The sequence below is a fragment of the Myxocyprinus asiaticus genome, chromosome 42 (genome assembly GCF_019703515.2).
Source record: "Myxocyprinus asiaticus isolate MX2 ecotype Aquarium Trade chromosome 42, UBuf_Myxa_2, whole genome shotgun sequence".
In the NCBI taxonomy this organism is placed as follows: domain Eukaryota; kingdom Metazoa; phylum Chordata; class Actinopteri; order Cypriniformes; family Catostomidae; genus Myxocyprinus; species Myxocyprinus asiaticus.
This window is the reverse complement of record NC_059385.1, coordinates 17,056,458-17,075,897: the sequence shown is the minus strand read 5'-3', so window position 1 is coordinate 17,075,897 and position 19,440 is coordinate 17,056,458. Positions and strand designations below refer to the sequence as shown.

The 19,440-nt window shown below is 38.2% G+C and overlaps 1 protein-coding gene across 1 annotated transcript in view; it reads right to left on the bottom strand.

Annotated features, from left to right (window-relative positions):
* The window catches only part of LOC127432889 (protocadherin Fat 3-like), a 68,644-nt gene extending 52,579 nt beyond the window's left edge, over positions 1-16,065 (bottom strand). Inside the window, exons 1-3 of the mRNA XM_051684395.1 lie at positions 12,783-16,065; positions 5,790-6,107; positions 1,234-1,295 (exon numbers count right to left, since the gene is read on the bottom strand). Of these exons, the coding sequence (XP_051540355.1) occupies positions 1,234-1,295; positions 5,790-6,107; positions 12,783-16,065 (3,663 nt within the window). The remainder of the gene's footprint in view (positions 1-1,233; positions 1,296-5,789; positions 6,108-12,782) is intronic.
* Positions 16,066-19,440: the final 3,375 nt, after the last annotated feature.

Sequence of the window (19,440 nt, the reverse complement as noted above, 5' to 3'; positions counted from 1 at the left end):
TAATAACTTTAGTGCATAACTCTTCCTGAATCATTTGTGCTATGGACAAGACTGATATCTCAAATCGTGCTTGTTAAAAAGAAAAGGTTTCATTCTTCAGTCCCTTAAATTCTACTAACTAGCATCTCCTTTTGTGTTCCACTGAAAACTAAAGTCATATGGGTTTGGAACAAAATAAGGGGAAAATGATGACAGAATTGTTTAACTTTCCAGTCACCCTCCACTGTTTAATGCATTAAAAACGCTAAACAAAAATGATAAAAATAGTGGTTGTCGCTTTTCATATTATTTTAAAATACATAAACAGAAAAATAGAAACACAAACATATTCTTTATAAAACAACCCAATGAGCTTACTCATCTGAATCTTCTGAAAAGCACATTGATGTCTCCACTAGAGATACTTGATCAGAGAGTGGTTGCAAACAGGGGCCAGAGGCAATTACGCCAGAGTTTCAACTTTCAAACCAGAAGCCCACTGCACTTCATCATGAAAGCCTCAATGGACTAAATCTTTAATGGGCTAGTCTACTGTAAGTAGCACATACTGGAGGACCCTGATGCTTGGACCGCACTCAAAGTAGGCTCCTTGAGGCAGTAGATGTAAGATATGAACTTTGAAACTGGATGCTCGATGCAGAGTGAATCATCATTTAGTGAACACAAAATCAATGGCCCTCATTCCAGTCTGTCCATGTAGGCCAGGGATCACGGGGAGCCACACCCATGCTATTGATCAACTCTACTGTACTTGACTGATTAGTAATTTAAAGGCTGCTCACCAGACTGTATGAAAATTGCACATCTGCACGTGTTGGTGATAATTAAGAGTCCTTAATCAGCTAAAGCTCTGGTTTCTTGCTTTTAGCCAGTTAAAATGCATATGCTGATTCATGATAAATAGAGTTATTTGCAATACGCTGTTCCTATTTAGTGCCTTATTATAAAGAAATGAAAAAGCACATGGAAATACTGACACCTTTATGTTGTGCATGTGTAAATCCATTCCTCACTCAATACGATGACTGCATTCCATTATTTTGGACAGGGGCGGGTTGACAGCTTTCAGGGGCCTAGCCACTGATAGGGGCCCAAGAGAGATAGATCAACACCCCCGATAGTGCTATGACGTCCGGAGATCACCCGCCGGAGATTGTGCACTTTTGACAACAATGATATTTTTAGGTGAACTATCCCTTTAAGGTGTAGTTAGATCTGCAAAGTAAACGGTACCTCCAGGAAGTGCTCTGCTTGTTGCTCTCTGTCCAGTTTCCTTGACGTGGTGGTGATGAGTCCTGAAAAACATTCAGTCACAAAATGGAATAACGTGCAAACTTTCATGAGTGCCATGTAATCCAACTCTTTGAAATACATAAATCAAAGCAGATAAGCTGCAACTATCAGTATAGAGAACCTCTCCATTTTTGACAATGATTAATAACATGTCAGCAAGGGTGCATACATTTACACAGCATTGTTTGTTTATTGTGGAAGGAAGAGCAGCTCATGACACAAAGGGTCTTTGGTGTAAACCCAGCTCACAGATGGCATGTAGTGAATGCGCAGGGTTATTTTTCAAGCCCCTGATGGTTGTAAATAGGCGTTAGGAAGCACTTCTATGCAGAGAGAGGAGCAGAGATTGTGAACAAGAAGACATTCTAGAATATGAATTCTTCCTTAAGGCAGAAAACATCTGGATACAAGAGACGAGGCTGAATAACTTAAAGTGGGTCTATATGGGGTTGACAACAATTCCAGGTTGCTCAGGAAATAGGGTTTGGAAAATTATTTCTGTACTAATTTATTTGCTCTCATGCAGTTCCAAACCAGTGTGGATTTCTTTCCTTTGTGGAACACAAAAGGAGAAATTTTGAAGAATGCACTGGTCACTTTTTTCCATGCTATTACAATGGGTGTGGACTTAAGCTTTCAAGTCTCGAGAAGAATGCAAATGCCATCAAATTATCGTAAAATGTGTCTATATGACTTGTGTGCTGTATTCCAAGTCTTCTGAAGTAATACAAAAGCTTTGGGAAAGAAACAAACAGAAATGTAAGTCTTTATTCACTGCAAATCTTGACGTCCACCCTAGCCCTGGTGTATTCATTATTAAGTATTCATTAAAGTTCCTTAGATTCTCCTATTTGAAATCTGTTTTTGTTTTTTTGTTTTTACCTGCCCAATCCATTCATTGAAAAGATCTGACTTGATTGATTGAAAAGATTGATTTATTCACAAAGGTATAATGTGAGTTCAGAAGACATGGAACATACTGTATTAGTTATATTGGCCAACTTTGATGATACATTTACGGTGCATCTGAGCTCCATAAAACCTCACATCCTTATTTGTTGTAATGGCGTAGAAGAGTAACTAGTACATTTTCCTTTTGTTTTCCACAGAAGAAAGTTATGTCATTTATTGGGTGTATTGCTTTAAAAACTGCTGCTTCAGATGGAATGACTAAAATATTTAGAAAATCTTGTTTTACACACACTGTCATGTGAGAAACCACCATTTTTAAACCTAAGAATGCACAAGTGAATAGCAAATTTCAGCATTGTAAAGAACAATGTGACCTTTTTAGCACAAGTAAATATGAATTTCTGTATTTGCCTAACAGAAACCTGTTCTATTCATCCTTTCAGAGTCACTGTTTTTCTGAGAACTATAACCATGGCAACAAAGATTTTCTGATGGCAGAGGTTGAACAGTGCAGCTGGAATCCACAGAATTTCATAATGTGTGTCAACGTGATCCAGAGAGACTCAATTAGAGAAATTAGAGGAGCTATGAACTCACAGAGCTGATGGGAGAATGAAACAGAACGGTTGTAAGGAATGTGAGGAATAGATTATCACTGAAAAAGCAATGTAGAAGCCAACTGAAAGATACTGTTTGGAGGGCATATCCAGAAATAAATGTTAAAACAAATGACTTTATTGGGAGGCGAGCTTACTAAACTAATAATCAGACATGCTTTTGTTCGCTCTATTTTTAAAGGTTCAGTAATTGTTTGCTTGCTTCCACAAACAGCCCATTTGTTTTTATAAAATAGCTCACGAGTGCAATTTATCTGAACACTTAGGCTAAGTTAAAGAGACAACGATAAAAAGAGAGCTAAACTAGTAAAGATTAATCACAACTGATGATGGCTTATTCCCAGCAGTGTCTTAAGCAAAAAAATAATCTATAACTGTCATGGTCCTGTCACTCTGTCAGTCTGGTTTTTTGTCAGACAGGACCGTGGCATTATCGTCCCATGTCTTGTGTTTCCTTGTCTGTCTTTGTGTGAGCGCACGGTTTCGGTTGTATTCCCTGCCGTGCGCTCTTCAGTCTGTTTTGTTTCATGTCGGAAGCATGGTGTCAGGATCCAGACTTCCTGTCTGGTTTGGTTTCGGTCTGTGTTAGGATCCGGACACTCGTACAATGTACACTCAGGTTTCGTTTAGTGTAAGAATGCATGACATCGCTTTGTTTGGCGTTGCTACGCATTCTCTCGTCTTGTTTGGTGGTTGGCATGGGCGTATATTGCCTCATTGTCTTGGCGATGTGCGCACATGCCATTCGGGTGTTTTGCTGTCTTGTGAGAGCACGTGGCTTTGTTTTGTTTCTGTATCGCCGCGTGTGTCTCTCTGTCTTACATCATAACCCGCCTCCTTGTTTGCTTATTATTAGTTTATTTACCTCACCTGTCCCCTGTTACCCTGTTTGATTTCTTTCCCTATTTAAGCCTTTTCATGTGGGCCGTCTTGTTTGTTCTCCTATGTCAAACCTGTTTCATCACAACTTGGTCTGGTCAGTCCTGTGCCCCATTCTCCTCTGCCCCAGCCTGGATTGTCTGTTTCCCCTATGGGGTAGTTTATGTTTGTTTTTCCCCCTTGTGGGAGTTTATGTTGGATTTAGCCTTTGTTTTTGTTTAAATATATCCCCTTATTTACTCTGCTTTTGGCTCTGCATTCTCTGACAATAAATGCTGTGCAGTCTAAGCCTAAAACTATATATATATATATATTGGTATATGAAGTCTTAACCTTCAGCATTGGTTTAAGTTTTAATTACTTAACATTTACATCTATGCATTTGGTAGCTGCTTTTATTCAAAGTGCATTAATTTTACCAGTACATGCATTCCCTGGGAATCTAACCCATGTGCTTCACTGCTAGCATTATGGTAACATACTATATTTTAATTTCCTTGCATTTCGTACTCTTCATCTCTTTGATCATCATGCTTTTGAGGACTGTAATGGCTTGGTTTATTCATTGAACACTCATACTTGTTCTTAGGATTTGGCCTGTTATAGAGTTTATGTTATAGTGATGTACAGTATTGCCTCTCTTAGCACTCTCAAGTTTTGTAGAATAAAACATCAGTGCATGCACGCACTATCACTCACATCTCATTATATATATTGAGTTAGATTTATTGAGCTTAAACCTCTGTATTCCAGTGTAATATGTGGTGCCACATGCTGCCTTGGAAGGGGATTTACAGACAGTAGAATAAAAAGCTTTCCTGCTGGCACCAAACCCTGTTTAATTAATTCACTGACTATGGCTGCATACATAAGCCCATGACTCACCTCTTAAATGACAAGCAGCACCCTGGTGTAATCAGCAGTACAGCATGCACCCAGAACTCTACATGTGTTAACTCTTCACACAAGAATGTCCTGACACCCAGGAAGATTGTGTAGCCTGTGCTGCTGAATTCGTTTAGTAGTGCTTATTAATTCCTTTAAGTATTTGAGAAAGCATTGGGAGTTTGGACAGCGGGACACTGAACTTAAAATTTAAAATATGATCAACGTAAAAGGTAATTTGCCTTTAATCTGCAAATCCAGTTAAAATATATTGTTTCTACAGTATGTTTATAAATGCACAATTTCCAGCAGATTTGCTTGTGACTTGTAGAAAAAAGGGATTCTGTCATCATTTACTCACCCTCATGTCTTTCCAAACCTGACTGATTTTCTTTATTCCATGGAACACCAAAAGAGAAGTTTAGCACAATATTCAATCGGCTCTTATTAGTACAATTAAAGTGAATGGTGACCAATGGCTGACAAAAAACATGTCTTGAAAAACAGTCTTGAAAAAGCATACAAAAGCTTTGGTGAGGAAAAGACCAAAATACAGTTCATATATATTCAATATGTTCAATATGTTGATGTATATTCAGATATTGCGTGTCATGAATCTCGCGCTAGGTTTGATGTCACTGATGCCAAATGTTACTGGTTCTTGTGTGTCTTCTAACCAATCTCATTATGCAACATTTTTATATGTGCATATGCATACCGCATAAATTAGATTTGAGAGCTATTGTGGAAAGGAAGATTTTCAGTGACTAAATACTTAACTTTCAGGCTGTTCCTCACACAAAATTATTGCAAGGCATCAGAAGACTTTAAATTTAGCGCATAATTCAAATAAACTACTTTTTGGGTTCTTTTGTGGTGCTCCTGGTCACCGTTCACTTTCATTGTGTGGAAAGGAGCTGCATAATCATCTTGCCATCTCCTTTTGTAGTCCACGAAAGATAAAAAATAATATGGGTTCAGAACTACATGAGGGTGATTAAATGACATCATTTTCATTTTTGGGTTAACTATCCCTTTAATTTAAGTGACCAATCAATTTGTTCATTATAATATAATAAATCCTGTATATTATATAAAAATGTACAACATAATCTAAGATTTTACATTTATTTGTTTCTAAATTAGTAAACCTTCTCACATGGACAACAAACACATGGCAAAACAATCCATCCAGTCATTTACCTGTGTTGGAATCAATGGCAAAGAAGTTCTGAGGATTTCCTGCGGTGATGCGATACACGAGGCGGCTAACTGAGGCGGTAACATCTGGGTCCTGGGCTTGAATACGGACTACAGACACATCTTTGGGCGAGTTCTCCATGATGTACGGGTGGTAGACAGGTTCAGACGTCAATGGCGCATTATCATTCACATCTTCTACTTGAATAAACACCTCAATAGATGCAGTGAGTGGCACCACGCCTCGGTCTGTCGCATACACCGTTAGCCAATAGGAATCCTCAGTTTCACAGTTCAGGGTGCCAGTGGTGTAAATCATTCCTGTAAAAACACAGAGGGAAAAAAAGCATATCTAAATTCAATATCGATGACCTATTTGATAAATATAATAATTTCTACTTCACACAGTTTGTCAGATATGATGACAAATTTATCTGAGTCATCAAGCCCTATCAGTACTTTAGACTGAGTGAGCTGAGAACATTCACATACTCATTTTTCAAGCTAATCGTAACTTGGTTTGTGATCCAACTACATGTCAAAAGTGTCTGGCCCTACCATGAGTCAAACTTTATTAAACTGTAATGTGCCTAACATTTTGAGGAGATTAGAGTCAAGTTGAAAGATTAATGTTTTTTAGACACACACTCTCAAACCAAAGTCGGTTCAGCCGAGTGTTTCGATATCGGGGCTGGTCTGGCTTGCCTAAAAGTGTAATTTCTCTTCAGATGTTCTCTGGGGAAATTTACTGAACTTTCAACTATACCGACCAGAGAACAACCTAAAGCAATTTAGAGAACATGCTCTTTTGGAGACTATTGTTCTCACACAGTTCATTGCCTACAAGTCAGTCAACTGTGAAAGATATTAGAGGTATTTAAATGTATCTGCAATAAATTATATTTGTGGCTATATTTTTCAAATAGAGTATTTTGAAATTTACGGATTTGTCCCATTTACTTCCATTGTGAAGTGCCTCACTGTAACCCAGATTTTTGCTTTTTTATAAGAAAAGGGGGGATAAGCCTAAATAATTTTTTGTGCTAATAAACATTATGCCACAAATACTGTCGATTAAGTTTAACATGTATTGAACCCGGAATATTCCTTTAAAAGCAAGTTCCTTTGTTCCAACCTTAGATAGCAGTGGTTCCCAACCCTGTTACTGGAGGCCCCCCAACACTACACATTTTGTGTATTTTGTAATTCAGGTCTTGGAGTCTCCACTAACGAGCTGATGGGTTGATTCAGGTGTGTTTTATTAGGGAGATATCCAAAATGTGTAGTGTTGGGGGGCTTCCAGGAACAGGGTTGGGAACCACTGCGTGACAACATGCTTTCTCCTGGGCAATAACAGTGGAAATGTTCAACAACTTCTTTATAGCCAAGACTTTAAGGTATATGTGCCTATACAGAAACTGACTTTCAAACACAATCCTACCCTTAGAAATATCCACTGGAATAAGAAATGTGACAACTAGCTATGGTTTTCACAGCATTATACTGTACATAACATAACTACATGATTTGCATGAAATGCAAATTAGCATGTGCTATCATCTCTATGTACAATGCATCTTTTTAGTTTTTGTGCTGAAATCATGTTTTTGTACAGTTCCTATACAAATAAACCAATAAATAAAAAAATAAAGTCATGTTTTTTTAATAGATTGTTTACACTTTAGGTGTAATGCAATCACACTTTGCAGGGGACATGTTTGCTGAGCAGACAGACTTTAAGCTGGTGGTGCCCAATCCAAACTGACATCTTGGATATACCACTAACTTTAGACAGGCTGGGCATCCCACCGGAGGGTACGAAAGCAACAGCTCCTCACAGAGACAGTATGACCTTTAGGGCTTCAGCAAAGCGCATCTAATCATTCCTGACCAAAGTGCTGCCTCTGTCATTCTGTGATTAGGAGCGATTCGACACTGCATCCCAAACACATGTAAATATAATCACAGATGGGAAGGGGTGTCGCTGAGAAAATGACCCATTTTGTGGCAGTACTATGCAACATGGTGAGTCGATCGGTCAACCATGGCACACAGCAAAAGCACTCAGCCATGAAAAAATTCACCTGAGGGCACTTCGACCCACACAACCACCAGAAGCAAAAAATGAAGAGCACTAACAAAGAATTTAGGCCTCAGATTGTTACTAAAACCTTAAAAGCATTAAGAAGAGGGATTAAGATGCCCGAGGGGACAAAGACACAAAAGAAAATTGGTGAAAAACAAACAGGGACATCAGAAGCTGACCAAAGGGGTGCTCAGTGATCTAATGCAGAATGACATGACAGCTTGCAACAGGGAAATTTGCTGGATTCACAATACTTTCAAAAAGGGGCCAAAATTTACTTTTTGCCATACCTGCCAAAGGCAGGTGAATTGAGAAACTGTAATGGCAATTCATATTTCTTACTGGCATTGAAACAGTATTTTTTAAATAATTTTTTATAATAAAAAAAAGAAAAAAGAAAAATAAATTCCTTTCACCTTTAACAAAAACTGAAGAAGACACATTGTCGTTTTGTTTATAACATGTTGGTTTTGGAAAATTCCACATATTTGTCACCACATGGATTTCTCGAGAAAAAAACAAAAAAAACTTTAAGCATGATGGTAAATTTTCGGTTTCAGTTGAAAACGCATTGATTTTGCCGTTTACACCCCTCATGCACACAGGAACAGTATTTTCCTACACCAAAAACTGAGACTTTCGAAAATGCGCTCTAGCACCACATATTTCAGAAAACAATTACATTAGGCAACTAAAAACTGAACTGAAAAAAGCTAGACACATGCAATGAAAGGAACAGAATACTGGTGTCAACAGAATACTGGTGACATTATTTACAGTACATCAGCGAGAGTCAGACTATCATTCTTTTTTTCTTTTTCTCTCCCCAATTTGGAATGCCCAGTTCCCAATGCGCTCTAAGTCCTCGTGGTGGCATAGTGACTCGCCTCAATCCAGTTGGCAGAGGACGAATCTCAGTTGCCTCCGCATCTGAGACTGTCAGCCCGCGCATCTTATCACGTGGCTTGTTGAGCGTGTTACCGCGGAGACATAGCGCGTGTGGAGGCTGCATGCTATTCTCTGCGGCATCCACGCACAACTCACCACATGCCCCACCGAGAGCGAACCACATTATAGCGACCACGAGGAGGTCACCCACGTGACTCTACCCTCCTTAGCAACTGGGCCAATTTGGTTGCTTAGGAGACCTGACTGGAGTTTTTAATAATTTTTATTTAACTTGAATAGTCAGGAAGAAAGAACCGAGAAAAACACACAAAATAGATGGAGCAGAGAATCATTGCCTTAATAGGTAATACAGTTAAAGTCCTTAAATCATTGTGAGTGTACCACCATGTAGATAGTTTCAGCTAAAGTGTGTTTGATGGATGGAAAGGTTCCCTAATGAGCTGTTTCTCCTGCTTTTAAGCATGCTAGATTTTTTATACCGCAATAAAGAATAAATTGGGGTGCAATTCAGCCTGAAATCCAGCCAAACTCTTACATACACGTCTTGCAACCCTGGGAATACAGGAAACTTAGTTTTCTAGGAGTAAACAACCATTTGCAAAATGGTTAAAAATGTATGAAATCCACTTTTTAGTCTCCTCAAAACACTTGACACAAGAGAACTATTTAACCTCAGTGCAGGAACAAAATGTTAATTGATGTCATCATATCACATTACATGCCCCCATCATGTTCGAAACCCTTTTAGCCAAACTGCTGTAAATTTGTAGGTCACAAAATCAATTAATGCTCACACTAAGGACCGCACTCTGCTTCTATACATCCATACATTGATAAGCTACATATGTCAAGTCTTACATGCATCAGAAATATGGCATAAAAGAATTATACAAGGCTTCAACACTGTCTAGGACTCTACAGACTAGACATGTTTTCCGCAAAGTTTTGATTCTAAGATTCGAGCTTTGATGCTGAGGTTGTTTTGATGAAGGGATAAGCCCGGAATCCCACAGGTTCTAAAGCCGAGGATCAGAACTTTTCACAAAACACAAGGCCTGTCCCTGCTTTAATTAACGAGACACAGATTTCTACTAAGTGTCTGATTTTGTAAAGAATTTGAACATGAAAAAATGTATTTCCTGGTGCAAAAAGGACTAGAGCAATGCAAATGATTAAGGTTTTTGACATGCTGCGATCGGCTTTCAGTTGATTGTGAATCTCAAGCCACTGATTGAATACAGAGCACCAAATACATCTGCCACTTTTGCTTTACAATTCATGGCTTTTATCATTTATCAGTATTCATGAATGTCAACCAACAAGTGCGTATGTTAAACATCAGGGACTGCTCACAGTGCTAGAAAGCACAAATTTCAGTGCAGTGTCCTTTGCCTGTGAAAAACTTAAAAGGATGACTATGTGTTCTAGGCTAGGCAACATCACAAAGAGGCAAAAATTATACTCTGAAAACTCACAAATTACGTAAAATATCAGTTTCAAAAAGTAATTCTATTTAGTTGATTTTCAAACATGTAACATGGTGTTTCAGAATTCATGTAACAGAATTCCTAACATTCATAACATTTGGTGCCATCATTTTAATTTAATATTCACGGGAAAATATATACTGTATATAGTTCACATTTTAAGATGTAATCGATCAAATATTCATAAACAAAAAAATCCACCTCATCCGTCATGTCAACAAGCAACACATGCTGAAAAAGCATTTTTCTCTCAACATAAATCATTTCCTTGTCCTTTTTATTCAGCTCCACAACGTTATTCTGGCAAAAGAGAGAGAGAGAGTTTCCTTTAAATTCCAAAAAGGCATCAAAAGAAAAACCCTTGATATCTCCCCTGAATTACAATGAAAGTTCAAGAAGTCTGTGAGACAAAGTGGGCTTGCAGTAAAGATTCTGTACTCCCAAATCCTCCAAAAATATGCTACCTTTCAAAAAGCTAAAAGGAATACATCATTGGTGTTCAGTGTGTGGGATGTGCAACACAAGAAGTGTTTTGCACAGGTGTTTGAAAGATTTTGACATAAAGGACTTAACCTGACTCTGGAGAAAAAGAGGCCAAATCTCAGAGGCAAATTAGAGCTGAACTTGTTTCTCGACAGGCGTCTGAGCACGAGTGCTCTCTGATTTATTTCCTAAAGTGTGGGCAGGAATACCAATGTCTGACAGAGCACTCTGCTGATAAGGCCTTCATAAATCCCACCAGATTTTTAGTTCACTATTGCATTTGAGCAGAGAGATTTCCTATATCAAAATCACTCAAAATATACAGAACTTCATCCCCAACACATCTAAACTGGGGCCCAGGATCAAGAGGCTTTGATTTCGTCTCGTTTCCAAGAATAATGCATGAACTGCCCACTTTCAATCATCTGAAAAGTCCAGTGACAATGACAAGGACTCATAACACACCACTTAACATGGCAGCTAAATGGATGTTGGTAGGCGGATGCGTAGTGGGAATGCAGAGCCAATGCCACTGTCCTTACTTGTCCCAGAGGTTTTACTTTGAAGATGAAAGACTACTCTGGTACTCATGTCTCTGTCCCTAACTTGTCTTTTGCTGCTAATAGAGTATTCAATTCTCTATGGAAAATCCATGCTCATTTGAGGCTCTGGCACAACCAGGCACAACTCGCTTAGTTTAAACAGGGGCCTGATTAACAGACTCAGCCTAATTAGCTGACATGTGAATGGAGGACCACAGTTTCATCCCACTGCTCCGTTGTAGTTCCCTAATCAATAGTCATTAGCTGTAATTAATAGTGAAGCTGGCACCCGGCAGGAAGTCAGCGAAGTAACTGAGCATTTTTAGCTGTTTCTTTTTCATTTTCTGTTGGATGAACCTCAATATAAGATTTTGAAAAACTGTGAAAATCACAGAAAGAACACCGCTTCAAACTAAACAGAGGTCAAGTTTTGCCTTTCTAGGTCAGTGGTCTGCTCAACGGTGGCAATTTCAGAGGCAATTTTGAACACAGAGCACAAATAGGTTGCCAAGACAAATAATGTCACAGTGACCTTTTAATACCATTCAGTCAGCACACTGCTGTACAAGTGTTGGGGCATAATTTCACAGTTTTTTTGTTTGATTGCTTGAGCATCGACTCAGAACTGTTAAGTCTTCAAAAAAAAAAAAAAAAAAAAAACAGTAGTCAGCACAAGGGTCATTGACAAATAAGGTTGCCAGAGGTTATAAAAATTAGAAATCTTTTAAAAACCTATGTTAATACTTTTTAGAAATATAATCTTTGAGTCCATGTTGGTTTCACAGACATTTGTATCATTTTGTACAAAAATGTGAACACAAAAAGAGTGTACAACTTAATAATTAAATTCAAAATGAAATTCATGAAATTTTGAGTCAAGAATATCAAGTTTTCTCAGAGTTACACTAACACACAAAATAGGGTTGACCTGAACAAAATGTCCATAAAAATCTCAAAATAGTGATATTTGATAATATGACAATGTTTTTTGTTTTGTTTTTTACTTCACAAACTCTAAAGGGGTCCTCCCTTTTTTTCCCTTTTTTTTCACATAACAAAATGGCTACTTAAGGTTGGTTACACTACATGAATTTGATTTGGTGCACAAATGTTCTTTTAAATAATAATAATATTTTAAAATATTTTTTCAGTGCTTATTTTTTCAAGAAATAATAATACAAGATTATTCTGCATTACTCATGCCAACATTTTGTTTTTCAACAATTTCAGCTTTTAATGAGACTTTGATTTATTTTTATTTTATTACACTTTTTAATTGTATTACTCTTTTTTTTTTTTTTTTTTTAGAACTCACTAATTGAAAACAGGTTCAAAATAGAAGAGGTGTATTCAAGTGGTTGTGTTGTGTGAATTAGATTTATTATGTATATTTGAATAATTTAATAGATCTGGACAAAAAAGAACACGACAAATATACTTCACTGATCCACAAACAAATGGCTCAAAGACGGTTTAAAATATTATATACCTGTTTCTTCATCAATGGCGAACCTTTCTAGACCACTTCTAGCTTTAATGGAGTATCTGATGACACCATCTTTGCCCTTGTCGTTATCCATAGAAGTCACTTGGAGCACATTTGTTCCATGATGACAGTTTTCCTTCACTGTGCCCCTCACTGCAAATTCTGTGAAGTATGGCTCATTGAGGTTCTCGTTAACATCGATGACTTCCACTTCTAGATAAGACTCAGAGCGAAGCTTGACTGGAAAACCTAAATCCTCTGCAACCACAGAGAGATTATAGAATTGTTGCTTCTCATAGTCCAGGTCCTTGGCCACCTTAATTGCCCCACTTTCAGCTTGGATCTTAAATGTTCCATTGAAGTCATTGGGAAGGGAGTATCTCACCCATCCACCAGATCCAATATCAGGGTCTTGTGTTTGCATCCAAGCTATAACGGTACCAACAGGAAGGTCTTCCAACAAACGGCAACTGTAGCTCTTGGGAATAAATGTGGGGGCACAGTCATTTACATCCTCTAGGTAGACTCTTAGTGTTGTCTCTGAGAACATCTGATTCCCTCGTTCCGCTTTATCTCTGGCTTGAATTTTGAGGGTGATATCCGAGATGGACTCCCTGTCTAATTGACTCGACACATAAACAGAGCCGGTTTCGCTGTTAATGGTAAACAGGGGGGTGTTTGTTAACAAGGTATATGAGATTTCACCGTTCTGTCCGAGATCATCATCTAAGGCCGTGACCTTGATCACTTCAGTGCCAACAGGCGCGTTCTCTGGTACAACAGCAGTATAGCTCTCTCTAGAGAATTTTGGGCTGTTATCATTTACATCATCAATGTTAACTGTCAGCAATCTCCAACTAGATCTCTGTGGAAGGCCCAAGTCATACACTGTTATGTTAAGGAGGTACCGGTCTGATTTTTCACGGTTCAATGGCTGATAGATGTAAATTAGGCCACTTTCCAAGTCAATATTGAAACTCTCATCAATGTTCCCATCTGATATGGCATGCAGGACGCGACCATTGAAGCCTGTGTCGCCATCATTTGTGTTCACTTGAAGGACACTGGCTCCCACAGGAATGTCTTCACGGACTACAATATCTGAGGGAAAGGATTCAAACTGTGGTGCCTGTCTATTGACAGAGAACAGATCTGTGTAGCCTTCTTCCACTTTGGATTTGCTAACAGCAGAGGCTTTTTTGAGAAGTTTCTCTGCTAACTTCTGCGCAACTTTCGTGTCTTGACAACTGAAGCTCCTTGGCAGCGTTCTACCTCTCTCCAACGATATATTTACAAAAGTGGGTTCAGAGAGCAGCTCACCATCTGATGCAGCGATTTTTAAGCTGAACTGATCCTTCTTTATACTCATCCCAGTGAGAGGCCTTCTTAATGACAACATCCCTGAGTCAGGGTTGAGATGAAAGACATCTTGTTCATTTCCAGACAGAATTTTATAATTAACCAACCCCAGCTCATCTATATCAATGGCAGACATGGTAATGATTGTCTGCCCTACAGGAAAATCTTGTCCTATTATACCTTTACACAACACACGCTCAAAAACGGGTTGGTTGTCATTAATGTTCAACACTTTTACCGTGACATTGACTTCACTTTCTCGTCTGTAAGGTGAGCCCCAGTCAGAAGCTCGGACTGCAAACGTGTATGTCTCCAAAGATGATTCAAAATCCAGTTCCATAGATGTTCTCAGCTCTCCTGTACTTTGGTTGATGATGAAGGGAAGGGGCTGAAGGCTGGCTATGCTATAAGTTATGCATCCATTCTCATCTTTATCATCATCCACAGCCATTACTGTGAGAATTACAGTGCCAACGGACACGCTCTCATTGATGAACACTTCGTAAGATGTGCTGGTAAATATCGGGGTGTTGTCATTAGCATCTTCAACAGTGATTTGTACTTTTGCAGTCATGCCACTTACTGTCTCGATCACCTCCAGTTCGAAGAGCTCCTGGTTTAGCGAGGTAAACAGTTGCGCTGTTGAGATGACACCAGTCAATGGATTAATGATAAAATAAATAGAATCTGAGGTCAGACTTAGGCTGTAGCTGACGGTCGGTGGTCTCGGAGAAATCCTTACAGTCTCTATTATGGACCCTGGTGGTGCAATTTCATTAAACGTAGCTTTGTAAAGCTCTTTTTCAAAACTCACCTGCACAGAATGGGGTTTTTTCACCAAGAGCTGAATGGTCTGAGGATTGGAGAGCTTTGGTGGTGTGCCTCTGTCTCTGGCTTGAAAAGTGAGATTGCAACCAAATGGAATTTTATCCCAATTGTCTAGTTCAGACATCTTCAGCTTGTACTCATTTCCAAGCGGTGCTCTGTCAAGGACAAACTGCTCCTGTGGGTCACCTGCGATGATTTCAACCCACTCAATTTCTCCATTAAGTCCCTCATCCAAATCTTCAACGGTAACAACAGCATAAACAGCCTCTTTTTCAGATATTGAAGGGAAAAGTGCAACCACCGTCAGTGTTGGTGCATACTCATTGATACGCAAAACAGTGATCACTAGTTTGGCTGTGCTGCTTATTCCGTTGTTCCCGTAAACCTTCATTCCACGATCAACCGCTAAAACTTCAAGATCAAATCTGCTGGTCTTGTCTGCGTTGGGCCTGCCTGTGAGAGATATCACCCCACTGGTTGGGTGGACAGCGAACTCCTCCACATCTTCTCTGAAGAAATAGTAAAACTCGCCATTGGAGCCAATGTCTGCATCGGTGGCCGTCACCTGAGCAACACTTACCCCCAGTGGAGTACTTTCTGGAACACTAATGCTATAGGAAGTTGGGGAGAACAATGGTCGGAGGTCGTTCATGTCCATGACTAGCACACTGACTCTCACGGAAGTCTTCAGCCCGCCTTTGCCAGTAGCTCTCACTGTTAATGTATAATTATCCTGCACTTCTCGATTCAGGATGGCAGCACTACCACCATTAGTCCGTATGCGGAGAAAACAAAAGTCTCCCAAAACAAATTCCTCAGCCTGAAACAGCCCCTCATCATCTCCAGATTCAATGGAATACTTGATGTCCCAAGAACCCAACTTAGACAGCGTAATCCCCATTTTAACCTCACTCCTAATGTACGTCCGGGCTGCAGAGTTCTCATAAATGGTGGCATTGTACATGGAGCTGGTGAATTGAAAGAAGGATGACCCTGGCTCCTGCTGTTGCCCCCAACAGGGAACCAGGTGGAGAAGAAACAAGAAGAAACTGGTTAGAAGGATCCTCATACTGCCCCCAGGGCAGCCGTTTATAGCCATGCCATCATCCAGTCACCCTGCAAATGAGAGATATATGCTGTAAACCATTTCAATGCATTGCATTCATCTGACAAAGACATAACCTATCTCTCAAATAAATGTGATGCCAGTTATTTATTCAGTAGCCCTTGGTTTGGATTAAACTGTCAAAATAATAATAATACCTGACTGACCCTGTACTCAGTGGGCTCAGTAATTCCTTTTCAAAAAAACATTGGCAAGCCAGATATAGATGGTAATCTCACAGGATGATTGATAACAGCATGAAAAGCACAAATGCAGGTTAATTACCAAAGACCTATTTTTGACATAAACTTCAACTGCTACAGCAAGTTGTGATACAACAGTCTTGAGTGTGATGTGCAAAAAGAGAAATTTCGACTAAATGTGAATTGACACAGTCTACAGTTTTTATGGTTTTCTGACATTACCTATCTGACGGTGTGCTGCATTTTGAGAGTAAAAACTAGCCTTTGTCAAATAAACACCTATTCTCTTCATTAAATGTGTATGTGCATTAGTCTCCGTTAATTATGCGATTCTAATCAAAGGAAACTTCCGATGGAGCCATAATGCTGTGTTCCAGATGTTACAGACAACTAACAATAAGTCGTTCTCTCATTATTAGTGGGTCAAAAATATATGAATGAGTTCTTACCTCTGGCTTAGAGAGACGAAAATCCCTGCGCTGCAGATATCCAAGAAACCGCTCACTGAAACAACATGCTTCACTTGTTTGCCTTACAGCACTATGATGCTACTCAGAGTTGACTGACTGTAATCAGTGCAGCGCGCACCGCCTACAGCGCGCTCACGAGGGAACATTATCCCGTGAATGCGCAAACGAAAACTGGCGTTTGGTTGCTGCTTTCCCCAACAACAATGTGATCTAGAACATAACCCTTATCTCACAGAAATTTTAGAAAAAGTAAACTACATGCGATATGTTTTGGCTAAAAGAGCACAAATCATACTGATGTTATTTATAATAATAAATATCGTTCAAAAACGGTCTTTTGGTCATTTTCATATAAAACGAAAATATTCATGATGTTTAGAAATTGTTTTATTCATTTTTTCTAGGAGTAAATTGAGACTTTCTTCATGTGCCGGATTGCAGATGTCTTGAGCGAGCTTCATTCTCATTCACATCCTTATCTCTGTTATTAACTGTTAGGTGGTGCATCCCAGATCCAGCTCTGTGATCCTATCATTCCAACTAGTTCCGAGGAATTTTATGGGATCAAAATCCCGCCAAAAGTCACGGATCCAAAAATAATAAGCGTGAATCAAAAAATAATAAGCGCAGATTAAAAAATAATAATAAGCACAAAAATACATAAAAATTGCAGATAAAAATAATAAGAACAGATAAAAAAATAACAAGCATGAATCAAAAAAATATAAACACATTTAAAATATGCTGCAAAAAAAAAACTAAAAATATCATGTTTTCCTTGGTTATATTTCCTTGGTTTTTTGTGCTCTCTGACAATTTTCTCATATTTGCATTTTTTTTAATATATATATATATATATATATATATATATATATATATATATATATATATATATATATATATATATATATTTTTTTTTTTTTTTTTTTTTGTTTTTTGTTTGTTTGTTTGTTTTGTACGCTTACGCTGCATTTTTCTTTTGCTTTTGTATCCAAGTTCTGCACTTGGTTTTCCAAAACTTGTGATTAGAGTTTCATGTAAATCAGGGGGCGTTTTGCGTCTACTAGTTCTTGATTGACAGCTCCTCCTCTAGTCAATCATTCGAAGAGGGGAGGTGACGTCACTCCAATGCAACTCCGACCGCTGCTGCTCAATATTATATTAGTTGTCATTGATAGATACGCTGCTTGTGTCTGTTTTGAGTATTTTCTGCCAGCTCTAGGAAACAATGTGTTGTCCGAGTAGACCATTATCATAGTCTGTTAACACATGTATCGAGTCAGATGAATGTAGTTAGCAGAGTTTTAGTTTAGGCATTATTTAAGACCTTGTTTGTAGGTTATTGGCTGCATATAAAAAAAACAAAAAAACAAACAAGGCTGGGTTGGTGTGGATGTTTGATGCATGTTTTTACTAGCTGTACCAATGTAGTCGCGAGTTCAGAACACAACTTGATCCGCTTTTCCATGTTGCTGAATGTGCCGTTATGTACTGATCCTACGTTGGCATCGTTGGCACTGCTACATGTAGTTTCCACGATACTGTAGTGAAATCAGAAACAAGTGACCAAGCATCCCCACCTCAATAAATAATGCAATAAAGTGGGCTTGACGCTGGACGTTCTTTATTCACAAATAGTCGCAAATTTAGGGACCGTCTCTAAAGATACAGCAACATTGGAGCATACATATCCAAAACATAGAGTATACAACTTTGAAGCAAATGACATACAGGCAGGATAGGGGAGTAACGGAATAAATGTAACGGGATTATGTCTTTAAAATACAAAATATAAGTAACTGTATTCCACTACATTTACAATTTAAATCATTGGTAATTAGAATAAAGTCACATTCAAAAAGTATTTTGATTACTGAAGAGATTACTTTGCATTTTATTGTCATTTGTTTCATTTAATATTTAGTCCTTTCAGATGGAAAACATTTATATATATAAATGATGCGATCCAAAGTGCATTTGAACAGCGGTGAAACACTTTCTTATGATGTGTTACATTCATACGAGCAGACAGAGAAGTAAGTTTGAAGTAAGTTTGGAGCAGAAGAAATAGAAATAAACTTTGTGTAAATTTTCAGCTTTACACTAAGCTAAAATGCTATTTCTAGCCATTTTACGTGCACGTGTTACCAGACACGATCATATTTTTTTATCAAGAAAATTCACTTTAGATCATAATTTCTTTTTTTCTAGTAAGATCTTTAATATTAGGGCAAAAATCATATTCTTGATAATAATGTTTGTATTGTTTTCCTGTAAAATATCTAAAAATCCTTAAAACAAGATCAGTTTAATTTATCTTGTTTTAGAAACAACACTGCATAAGATATTTCGGTTTTTCAGAGAATGTATTTTTAACATGTGTATTTTGTCTTACTGTACTGGCAGAGTTTTTATAGTCAAAACAAGTGAAAAAAATCTACCAGTGCTGAAGAAGTAATCCAAAGTATTTAGAATACGTTACTGACCTTGAGTAATCTAACTGAATATGTTACAAATTACATTTTACAGCATGTATTCTGTAATCTGTAGTGGAATACATTTCAAAAATAACCCTCACAACCCTGTTTAAAGGCATACAACCAACTCCAAAGTGTGCATGTAGGTGTCAGCAATAATGCACACCTTTTAGATTTTTGATATAATAAAAAAAAGTCCAATTATATGTAAGCATTTCT